The sequence below is a fragment of the Oncorhynchus tshawytscha genome, linkage group LG28 (genome assembly GCF_018296145.1).
Source record: "Oncorhynchus tshawytscha isolate Ot180627B linkage group LG28, Otsh_v2.0, whole genome shotgun sequence".
Classification (NCBI taxonomy): domain Eukaryota; kingdom Metazoa; phylum Chordata; class Actinopteri; order Salmoniformes; family Salmonidae; genus Oncorhynchus; species Oncorhynchus tshawytscha.
Window position 1 is genome coordinate 44791002 of NC_056456.1, and position 12708 is coordinate 44803709.

General features: G+C 44.1%; 1 protein-coding gene across 3 annotated transcripts in view; it reads left to right on the top strand.

Moving 5' to 3' along the window:
• The window catches only part of LOC112230623 (V-type proton ATPase subunit H), a 43604-nt gene extending 35553 nt beyond the window's left edge, over positions 1-8051 (top strand). For all 3 annotated transcript variants that reach the window (XM_042307945.1, XM_042307947.1, XM_042307946.1), the window contains 3 exons: positions 1386-1487; positions 1927-2040; positions 7606-8051. In XM_042307945.1, coding sequence (XP_042163879.1) covers positions 1386-1487; positions 1927-2040; positions 7606-7675 — 286 coding nt within the window. In that variant the 3' untranslated portion in view covers positions 7676-8051. The remainder of the gene's footprint in view (positions 1-1385; positions 1488-1926; positions 2041-7605) is intronic.
• Positions 8052-12708: the final 4657 nt, after the last annotated feature.

The window sequence follows — 12708 nt, forward strand, 5'->3', positions numbered from 1 at the left end:
AACGCTGTTCCGTAACTGAGGGGCTTTACTAGAGAACGCTGTTCCATAACTGAGGGGCTTTACTAGAGAACGCTGTTCCGTAACTGAGGGGCTTTACTAGAGAACGCTGTTCCGTAACTGAGGGGCTTTACTAGAGAACGCTGTTCCGTAACTGAGGGGCTTTACTAGAGAACGCTGTTCCGTAACTGAGGGGCTTTACTAGAGAACGCTGTTCCGTAACTGAGGGCTTTACTAGAGAACGCTGTTCCGTAACTGAGGGGCTTTACTAGAGAACGCTGTTCTGTAACTGAGGGGCTTTACTAGAGAACGCTGTTCTGTAACTGAGGGCTTTACTAGAGAACGCTGTTCCGTAACTGAGGGGCTTTACTAGAGAACGCTGTTCCGTAACTGAGGGGCTTTACTAGAGAACGCTGTTCCGTAACTGAGGGGCTTTACTAGAGAACGCTGTTCCGTAACTGAGGGGCTTTACTAGAGAACGCTGTTCTGTAACTGAGGGGCTTTACTAGAGAACGCTGTTCCGTAACTGAGGGGCTTTACTAGAGAACGCTGTTCCGTAACTGAGGGGCTTTACTAGAGAACGCTGTTCCGTAACTGAGGGCTTTACTAGAGAACGCTGTTCCGTAACTGAGGGGCTTTACTAGAGAACGCTGTTCCGTAACTGAGGGGCTTTACTAGAGAACGCTGTTCTGTAACTGAGGGGCTTTACTAGAGAACGCTGTTCTGTAACTGAGGGGCTTTACTAGAGAACGCTGTTCCAACTGAGGGGCTTTACTTGGCTGTTCCGTAACTGAGGGCTTTACTAGAGAACGCTGTTCCGTAACTGAGGGGCTTTACTAGAGAACGCTGTTCCGTAACTGAGGGGCTTTACTAGAAAGACTGTTCCGTAGTTTACTAAAACGCTGTTCTAACTGAGTTTTACTAGAGAACGCTGTTCTGTAACTGAGGGGCTTTACTAGAGAATGCTGTTCTGTAACTGAGGGGCTTTACTAGAGAACAATGTTCTGTAACTGAGGGGCTTTACTAGAGAACGCTCCACACCCGTCTTGGTTTTGTATCTAGGTACTGTAGACAGACCAGCTCCTTAGCTGAGAGTTTGTCAGTGATTCTAATATTTTTGAAAGACATGGTAGTTTATAAAGGTATCTGATGTTAGTGTGATGACGTTTCTAATATTCGGGTTAGTTAGGGTGATGAGGTATCTGATGAGGTATCTGGTGTCAGGGTGAAGAGGTGGTATCTGGTGTCAGGGTGAAGAGGTGGTATCTGGTGTCAGGGTGAAGAGGTGGTATCTGGTGTCAGGGGGAAGAGGTGGTATCTGGTGTCAGGGGGAAGAGGTGGTATCTGGTGTCAGGGTTAGTTATGTGTTATATGTTCTCCCTCCTCAGGATCCTTACTCGGCTGCTGGAGGTATCTGATGATCCTCAGGTTATTGCTGTAGCTGCTCATGATGTTGGAGAATATGTCAGACACTACCCTCGGGGGAAACGGTAAGGACACACAGTATACACTGAGTGAACAATACATTATGAACACTTGCTCTTTCCATGGCATAGACTGAACAGGTGGCATCTATAATCCCTTATTAATGTCACCTGTTAAATCCACTTCAATCAGTGTAGATGAAGGGGAGGAGACGGGTTAAAGGATGATTTTTAACCTTGAGACATGGATTGTGTATGTGTGCCATTCAGAGGGGTAATAAGCTAGACAAAATATTTAAGTGCCTTAGAACGGGGTATGGTAGTAGGTGCCAGGCGCACCGGTTTGTGTCAAGAACTGCAACGCTGCTGTTTTCTTTACACTCAACAGTTTCCTGCATATATCAATAAATGGTCCATCATCCGAAGGACATCCAGCCAACTTGACACAACTGTGGGAATGTTTTGTCCACTCGGTGTTTATATAACCAGTGTTTATCTCTGTCAGGGTGATAGAGCAGCTTGGAGGTAAACAGCTGGTGATGAACCACATGCACCATGACGATCAGCTGGTCCGCTACAACGCCCTGCTGGCTGTGCAGAAACTCATGGTCCACAACTGGTACGTACTACTACTACTAGGTACTACTACTAGGTACTAGTTTAAACTCATGGTCCACAACTGATACGTACTACTACTATATTACTACTATTACTACTGCAACTGGTACGTACTACTAGGTACTAGTTTAAACTCATGGTCCCGAACCGGTACGTACTACTACTAGCTACTACTACTGGTCCTCCTCTACTACTCCTCCTCCTCCTCCTCTCCTACTAGGTACTCTCATGGTCCCCAACTGGTACGTACTACTAGGTACTAGTTTAAACTCATGGTCCCCAACTGGTACGTACTACTACTACTACTAGGTACTAGTTTAAACTCATGGTCCCCAACTGGTACGTACTACTACTACTACTAGGTACTAGTTTAAACTCATGGTCCCCAACTGGTACGTACTACTACTACTACTAGGTACTAGTTTAAACTCATGGTCCCCAACTGGTACGTACTACTAGGTACTAGTTTAAACTCATGGTCCCCAACTGGTACGTACTACTAGGTACTAGTTTAAACTCATGGTCCCCAACTGGTACGTACTACTACTACTAGGTACTAGTTTAAACTCATGGTCCCCAACTGGTACGTACTACTACTACTACTACTAGGTACTAGTTTAAACTCATGGTCCCCAACTGGTACGTACTACTACTACTACTACTACTAGGTACTAGTTTAAACTCATGGTCCCCAACTGGTACGTACTACTACTACTACTACTAGGTACTAGTTTAAACTCATGGTCCCCAACTGGTACGTACTACTACTAGGTACTAGTTTAAACTCATGGTCCCCAACTGGTACGTACTACTACTACTACTAGGTACTAGTTTAAACTCATGGTCCCCAACTGGTACGTACTACTACTACTAGGTACTAGTTTAAACTCATGGTCCCCAACTGGTTTAAACTCATGGTCCCCAACTGGTACGTACTACTACTACTACTAGGTACTAGTTTAAACTCATGGTCCCCAACTGGTACGTACGTACTACTAGGTACTAGTTTAAACTCATGGTCCCCAACTGGTACGTACTACTCTAGGTACTAGTTTAAACTCATGGTCCCCAACTGGTACGTACTACTAGGGTACTAGTTTAAACTCATGGTCCCCAACTGGTACGTACTACTACTACTACTAGTACTAGTTTAAACTCATGGTCCCCAACTGGTACGTACTACTAGGTACTAGTTTAAACTCATGGTCCCCAACTGGTACGTACTACTAGGTACTAGTTTAAACTCATGGTCCCCAACTGGTACGTACTACTACTAGTAGGTACTAGTTTAAACTCATGGTCCCCAACTGGTACGTACTACTACTACTACTAGGTACTAGTTTAAACTCATGGTCCCCAACTGGTACGTATGGTCTTCAACTGTTTGTTATTTTCCTTTATTTAACTAGGCACGTCAGTTAAGAACAAATTCTTATTTACAATGACTGCCTACCCTGGCCGACGCTGGGCCAATTGTGCGCCGCCCTATGGGACTCCCAATCACGGCCGGGTGTGATACAGCCTGGATTTCGAACCAGTTACTGTAGTGACGCCTCTTGCACTGAGATGCAGTACCGTAGACCCCTGTTCCACTTGGGAGCTAATACTATAAAGTCTTAGTCAATAACTGGTACTTACTATATTAATACTATACATTTATAGTCAACTGGCAGCTTCATTAAATAATACCCGCAAAACATCAGTCTCAACGTCAACAGTGAAGAGGCAACCCCCGGGATGCCCCCCGGGATGCCATATCTCAGACTGGCCAATAAAAAGAAACGATTAAGATGAGCAAAAGAACAGACACTGGACAGCTTTTTCTTTGCAACTCTGCCTAGAAAGCCAGCATCCCGTAGTCGCCTCTTCACTGTTGACGTTGACTGGTGTTTTGCGGGTACTATTTAATGAAGCTGCCAGTTGAGGACTATTTCTCAAACTAGACACTCTAATGTACTTGTCCTCTTGCTCAGTTGAGCACTGGGGCCTCCCACTCTTTCTATTCTGGTTAGGGCCAGTTTGCGCTGTTCTATGAAGGGAGTAGTAAACAGCGTTGTACGAGATCTTCAGTTTCTTGGCAATTTCTCACATGGAATAACCTTCATTTCTCAGAACAAGAATAGACTGATGAGATTCAGAAGAAAGTTCTGTGTTTCTGGCCATTTTGAGCCCGAACCCACAAATGCTGATGCTCCAGATACTCTAAAAAAGGGCAGTTTTATTGCTTCTTTAATTAGCACAACAGTTTTCAGCTGTGCTAACATAATTGAAAAAGGGTTTTCTAATGATCAATTAGCCTTTTTAAAATGGTCAACTTGGATTAGCTAACACAACGTGCCATTGGAACACAGGAGTGATGGTTGCTGATAATGGGCCTCTGTACGCCTGTGTCTATTTCATATAAAAGCAGCCGTTTCCAGCTACAATAGTCATTTACAATATTAACAATGTCTACACTGTATTTCTGATCAATGTTGTTATTTTAATGGACAAAAAATAGCTTTTCTTTCAAAAACAACATTTCTAAGTGACCCCAAACTTTTGAACGGTAGTGTATATACAGTACCAGTCAAAAGTTTGGACACACCTCATTCAAGGGTTTTTCTTTTATTATTTTCTACATTGTAGAATAATAGCAAAGACATCAAAACTATGAAATGACACATGGAGTCATGTAGTAACCAAAAAAGTGTTAAACAAATCTATGACTGCTTTGCACACTCTTGGCAATTCTTTCAGCTTCACGAGGAATGCTTTTCCAACAGTCTTGAAGGAGTTCCCACATATGCTGAGCTCTTGTTGGCTGCTTTTCCTTCACTTTGCGGTCCAACTTATCCCAAACCATCTCAATTGGGTTGAGGTCGGGTGATGCAGCACTCCATTATGCTCCTTCTTGGTGAAATAACCCTTATACAGCCCGGAGGTGTGTTGGGTCATTGTCCTTTTGAAAAACAAATGATAGTCCCACTAAGCGCAAACCAGATGGGATGGTGTGTCGCTGCAGAATGCTGTGGTAGCCATGCTGGTTAAGTGTGCCTTGAATTCTAAGTAAATCACCAACAGTGTCACCAGCAAATCACACCACCTCCTCCATGCTTCACGGTGGGAACCACACATGCGGTGATAATCCGTTTACCTACTCTGCGTCTAACAAAGACACGGCTGTTGGAGCCAAAAATCTTAAATTTGGACTCATCAGACCAAAGGACAGATTTCCACTGGTCTAATGTCAATTTCTTGTGTTTCTTGGCCCAAGCAAGTCTCTTCTTATTATTGGTGTCCTTTAGAAGTGGTTTCTTTGCAGCAATTATACTATGAAGGCCTGATTCACAGAGTCTCCTCTGAACAGTTGATGTTGAAATGTGTCAGTTACTTGAACTGTGGAGCATTTATTTGGGCTGCAATTTCTGATGCTGTTAACTCTAATGAACTTATCCTCTGTAGCAGAGGTAACTCTCGGTCTTCCGTTCCTGTGGCGGTGCTCATGAGAGCCAGTTTCATCATAGCTCTTGGCGCGACTGCACTTGAAGAAACTTTCAAAGTTCTTGAAATTTTCTGAATTGATTGATCAGTCAAATTTCATCTGCCGATGTCACAAAGTGCAATACAGAAACCCATCCTGAAACTCCAAACAGCAAGCAATGTATGTTTTAATGTAATGATGGGCTGTTGTTTCTCTTTGCTTATTTGAGCTGTTCTTGCAATAATATGGACTTGGTCTTTTACCAAAGCTATCTTCTGTATACCACCCCTACCTTGTCACAACACAACTGATTGGCTGAAACGCATTAAGAAGGAAATAAATTCCACAAATTCACTTTTAGCAAGGAACACCTGTTAATTGAAATGCATTCCAGGTGACTACCTAATGAAGCTGGTTGAGAGAATGCCAAGAGTGTGCAATGCTGTCAAGGCAAAGGGTGGCTACTCTAAAGAATCATATGCTTTAAATAAATAAATAAAACTTTTTTTTAAGCCTATTTCATAGTTTTTGATGTCTTCACTATTATTCTACAATGTAGAAAATTCTACAATGTAGAAAATAGTAAAAATAAAAACCCTGCAATTAGTATGTGTCCAAACTTTTGACTGGTACTGTATATATGAACCTGTTGGTTTACGACACGTTCACTATATACTGTTCCTTGTGAAAGTATTCAGACTCCTTGACTTTTTCCACATTTTGTTAAGTTACAGCCTTATTCTAAAATGGATTAAATATTTAAAAATGGAAGAGTTGACCAAGAACCAAATGATCACTCTGACAGAGCTCCAGCGTTCCTCTGTGGAGATGGGAGAACCTTCAAGAAGGACAACCATCTCTGCAGTACTCCACCAATCAGTCCTTTATAGAAGAGTGGCCAGACGGAAGCCACTCCTCAGTGAAAGGCACATGGCAGTCCGCTTGGAGTTTGCCAAAAGGCACCTAAAGACTCTCAGACCGTAAGAAACAAGATTCTCTGGTCTGATGAAACCAAGATTGAACTCTGTACCATCCCTACGGTGATGCATGGTGGTGGCAGCATCATGCTGTGGGAATGTTTTTCAGCGGCAGGGACTGGGAGACAAGTCAGGATCGAGGGAAAGATAAACGGAGCAAAGTACAGAGAGATCCTTGATGAAAACCTGCTCCAGAGCGCTCAGGACCTCAGACAGGGGGGAAGGTTCACCTTCCAACAGGACAACAACCCTAAGCAAAAAGCCAAGACAGGAGTGGCTTCGGGACAAGTCTCTGAATGTCCTTGATTGGCCCAGCCAGAGCCCGGACTTGAACCCGGTCGAACGTCTCTGGAGAGACGTTAAAATAACTGTGCAGTGACGCTCCCTATCCAACCTGACAGTGCTTGAGAGGATCTGCAGAGAAGAATGGGAGAAACTCCCCAAATACAGGTGTGCCAAGCTTGTAGCATCTCACCCAAGAAGACTTGAGGGTGTAATGGCTGCCAAAGGTTAAACTTATGTAAATAATATTTCAGTGTTTTTATTTTATATATAAATTAGCAAAAAACTTTTTTTTTTTTTTTTTAAGTTAAGTGTTTTGTCATTATGGGGTATTGTGTGTAGATTGAGGGGAAAAAAACTAATACATTTTTGAATAAGGCTGTAACCTAACAAAATGTGGAAAAAGCGAAGGGGTCTGAATACTTTTCCGAAGGCACTGTAGTTTAGTAGAACCCCTCCCTCTCCCCTGTTTCAGGGTGGGCCTAGACTGTTCAGGGTGGGCCCAGACTGAGTGCCGAAAACAAGGGGTTAAATACACTACATGACCAACAGTATGTGGACACCTGCTCGTCGAACATCTCATTCCAAAATCAAAAGCATTAACATAGAGTTGGTCCCCCCCCTTTGACGATATAACAGCCTCCACTCTTCTGGGAAGTCTTTCCACTAGATGTTGGAACATTGCTGCTGGGACTTGCTTCCATTCAGCCACGAGCATTAGTGCGGTCAGGCACTGATGGCTCGCAGTCGGTGTTCCAATTCATTCCAAAGCTGTTTGATGGGGTTGAGGCCAAGGATGGTAGATTCTGGATTATTGATGATATACTCCTCCTCTCCTCTACAGGGAGTATCTGGGGAAGCAGCTCCAGTCGTCTGACCAGCAGCAGCAACCGGCTGTGGCCACCAGGAGCTGATCTCCTAACTCCTGACCCCTGCATGGAACCCACTCTGTGTCTGGGTTTGCATACATGTACTGGGGTGTATGTGTGGCTGATTGTGTGTATCTATGTACATCATCCAATGAAATTACCTGGATCAACTGTCCAGTTTATGTCAGGAGTTGATGTGTAAAAGGTGTCTCTTTTCTTACCTGTCAATTCTCCTCCACTCTGGCTCTATGTTGATTTCCTGGTCATGCTACAGTATATTATGTCATGTGTCCTCACACCTATGTGATGTAAGGTGATTTAAATAGCACTTTGTGTTGTGATCAATTTTAAATGGCTGAAGTTATTTGTGTCGTGTGTAAAACGTTGTGAGTATGCATTCCAATAAAACTAATATATAGGGTCTGGTGGGCTGTGTTTCTTCGCAGGTTCTTGACTGCTGTCATTTCTCATAACTGTAAGGTAAAGTCTCTCAGGTAGTTTAAGATGCATTTTGAAAAACATGTCAGATTGAGAGACCGACCACAGCAAGTCCAGCATTGGACCCTGGATCTTCTGTTGCCTCTCACAGGAGAAGAGTTGATGGAATAGAAAACTAAGACCTCTGCTGTGTTTGTGCGTGGCACCAGGCTAGCATACAGCTGTAGAGTTGTGATGAGTCAATATTTATGTATTTGTTCCCCGCTCCACTGGGTTCTGTCTCACACAGACAGCACACGCAAATAAACACACAAGATCCCCTGTTTAGATGAACTCTGGACTACCAGTCGAGCTAAATTACTTCTATGCGCTCTTCGACGCAAGCAACACTGAACCATGCATGAGAGCGTCAGCTGTTTTGGATCACGCTGTCTGTAGCCGATGTGAGTAAGACCTTTTCAAACAGGTCAACATTCACAAGGCTGCAGGGCCAGACGGATTACCAGCACGTGTACTCAGAACAACAACCTATCCATCAATGTGAGCAAGACATAGGAGCTGATCGTCGACTACAGGAAAAGGACTGAACAGGCCCCCATGAACATCGACGGGGCTGTAGTGGAGCGGGTCGAGAGTTTCAATTTCCTTGGTGTCCACATCACCAACGAACTATCATGGTCCAAGCACACCAAGACAGTCGTGAAGAGGGCACAACAAAACCTTTTCCCCCTCAGGAGACTGAAAAGATTTGGCATGGGTCCCCAGATCCTCAAAAGGTTCTACAGCTGCATCATCGAGAGCATCCTGGTTGCATCACCGCTTGGTATGGCAACTGCTCGGCATCTGACCCTAAGGCACTACAGAGGGTCGTGTGTACAGCCCAGTACATCACTGGGGCCAAGCTTCCTGCCATCCAGGACCTATATACTAGGCGGTGTCAGAGGAAAGCCCCAAAAAATGTCAGACTCCAGTCACCCAAGTCATAGACTGTTCTCTCTGCTACCACATGACAAGCGGTACCAGTGCACCAAGTATAGGACCAAGAGGCTCCTAAACAGTTTCTACACCCAAGCCATAAGACAGCTGAAGAATTAATCAAACAGTCATCCGGACTATTTACATTGACCCCCCCCCCCGGTACCCCCTGTACAGTCGTGGCCAAAGGTTTTGAATATTAATATTAATTTTCAGTCTGCTGCCTCAGTTTGTATGATGGAAATGTGCATATACTCCAGAATGTTATGAAGAGTGGTGCTTGGAATCATTGTTCTTCCTCTGTCAAGCAAGGGAACATGTGCCGTCATCATTGCTTTGCACAAAAAGGGCTTCACAGGCAAGCATATTGCTGCCATTAAGATTGCACCTAAATCAACCATTTATCGGATCATGAAGAACTTCAAGGAGAGCGGTTCAATTTTTGTGAAGAAGACTTCAGGGGGCCCAAGAAAGTCCAGCAAGCGCCAGGACCGTCTCCTAAAGTTGATTCAACTGCGGGATCGGGGCACCGCTAGTACAGAGCTTGCTCAGGAATGGCAGCAGGCAGGTGTGAGTGCATCTGCATGCACCGTGAGGCGAAGACTTTTGGGGGATGGCCTAGTGTCAAGAAGGGCAGCAAATAAGCCACTTCTCTCTGGGAAAAACATCAGGGACAGACTGATATTTTGCAAACGGTACAAGGATTGGACTGCTGAGGACTGGAGTAAAGTCATTTTCTCTGAATCCCCTTTCCGATTGTTTGGGGCATCCGGAAAAAAGCTTGTCCGGAGAAGACAAGGTGAGCGCTACCATCAGTCCTGTGTCATGCCAACAGTAAAGCATCCTGTGACCATTCCTGTGTGGGGTTGCTTCTCAGCCAAGGGAGAGGGCTCACTCACAGTTTTGCCTAAGAACACAGCCATGAATAAAGAATGGTTCCAACATATCCTCCAAGAGCAACTTCTCCAAACGATCCAGGAACAGTTTGGTGACAAACAATGCCTTTTCCAGCATGATGGAGCACCTTGCCATAAGGCAAAAGTGATAACTAAGTGGCTCGGGGATCAAAACATCGATATGTTGGGTCCATGGCCAGGAAACTCTCCAGACCTTAATCCCATTGAGAACTTGTGGTCAATCCTCAAGAGGTTGATGGACAAACAAAAACCCACAAATTCTGACAAAAAGCATTGATTATGCAAGAATGGGCTGTCATCGGTCAAGATGTGGCCCAGAAGTTAATTGACAGCATGCCAGGGTGGATTGCAGAGGTCTTGAAAAGGAAGGGTCAACACTGCAAATATTGACTCTTTGCATCAACTTCATGTAATTGTCAATGAAAGTCTTTGACACTTATGAAATGCTTATAAATATACTTCAGTATTCCATACTAACATCTGACAAAAATATCTGAAGACACTGAGGCAGCAAACTTTGAACTTTGAATAATTTGTGTCATTCTCAAAACTTTTGGCCATGACTGTATATAGCCTCATTATGGTTATTTGGTCAATATTTTCATCCCTCTCTTGAACGGCACTGTTAAGTGCTTGTAATAAGCATTTCACGGTGAGGATATGAATGAAATATTCTGGAGACTTTTGTATGACAAATGTAACATTTAGTTTCACCAAGAAAACAAATGGCTCAGATTGACTGATTCTGTACAGGGACATTCTACAATTAATCAATTCAAATGAATGTAAGAGATTCTGGTGAATATACTCAGTTGTAGATACATTAATCTTTGAAAAGTAAAAAATTACAAATGGTAATAGGCCTACATTAATATGAATAATGGAATGCCCTTTAAACAGGAAATTACATGCATGTCTGCATTTAACCAACTGTAAAATGACTGTGTTTGAAGCTGAGAGTCCTTCAGTGTGACATTAGAATAGAGCAGCAGCTGTCCCATGCAGCCATGAGCAGAGCAGCAGCTGTTGTCCTGGGTTAGAGCTGACTGACTGACTGCTACTGAGGGCTATCTCTACCCTTCCCCCCCACTCCCACACACACACACAAGTATCAAAGTTTCTAGTATTATTTCCTATTACTGACAAGCACCTCTGGAAATAAGATCGGGGATCACACACCACAGAACAGCAGCACCACACATCTGATTTACCAGACCTGGATCCTAAGCAGCATTCATCACAGGAGCGGGCAAACCACCCTCCACTTCCTAGTATAATACTTGCTAATGTACAATCTCTGGACAGTGAACTATGTAAGATTAGATTTCCTACCAGAGAGATATGAGATATTGTAATGTAATCTGTTTTACTGAGACTTAGATATCGGGGGAGGTGCTTGATACCCCTATAGAAGTTAGTTGGCCCAGAACAGGGCAGCACGGCTGGCCCTTAAATCTACACAGAGCTAACAATCTCTCCTGGCTCAGGGTGGAGGAGAGATTGACTGCATCACTACTTGTCTTTGTGAGAGGTATTGACATGATGAAAGCACTGAGCTGTCTGTTTTAAACTACTAACACATGACATGCCACTGTTCTTTTACTTATAGATTTGTGTGTATTGTTGTGAATTGTTAGATATTACTGTACTGTTGGAGCTAGGAACACAATCATTTTCTATACACAGTCCCCAAATCCAGAACAGACTATGGGAGGCACACAGTACTACATAGAGCCATGACAACAAGGAACTCTATTCCACATCAAGACAGAACGCGTCTCCTTCCTGAGCGATATAATGGCTGCGTGGTCCCATGGTGTTTTTACTTGCGTACTATTGTTTGGACAGATGAATGTGGTACCTTTAGGCATTTGGAAATTGCTACCAAGAATGAACCAGCCTTGTGGAGGTCTACAAAAAATGTGAGGTCCTGGCTGATTTCTTTTGATTTTTCCATGATGTCACACAAAGAGGCACTGAGTTTAAAAGGTAGGCCTTGAAATACATCCACAGGTACACCTCCAATTTACTCAAATGATGTCAATTAGCCTATCGGAAGCTTCTAAAGCCATGGCATCATTTTCAGGAATTTTCCAAGCTGTTTAAAGGAACAGTCAACTTAGTGTATGTAAACTTCTGACCCACTGGAATTGTGATACAGTGAATTATAAGTGAAATAATCTGTCTGGAAAGAAATGTTGGAAAAATTTGCTGTCATGCATAAAGTAGATGTCCTAACCGACTTGCCAAAACTATAGTTTCTTAACCAGAAATTTGTAGAGTGGTTGAAAATTGAGTTGTAATGATTCCAACCTAAGTGTATGTCAACTTTAAACTTTCTCCACAGTCCCCCCTACACCACCCAGCGGCTCTCCATAGCCCCCTACACCGCCAAGAGGCTCTCCATAGCCCCCTATACTGCCCAGTGGCTTTACATAGCCCCCTACACCGCCCAGTGGCTTTACATAGCCCCCCTACACCGCCCAGTGGCTTTACATAGCCCCCTACACCGCCCAGCGGCTTTACATAGCCCCCTACTACACCGATCAGAGGCTTAGCAGAGCCCCCTACACCGATCAGCGGCTTAGCAGAGCCCCCTACACCGCCCGGTGGCTTTACATAGGCCCCCTACACCGCCCAGTGGCTTTACATAACCCCCTACACCGCCCAGTGGCTCTCAATAGCCCCCCTGCCCAGCGACTCTCAATAGCCCCCCTACACCGCCCAGCGGCTCTCCATAGCCCCCTA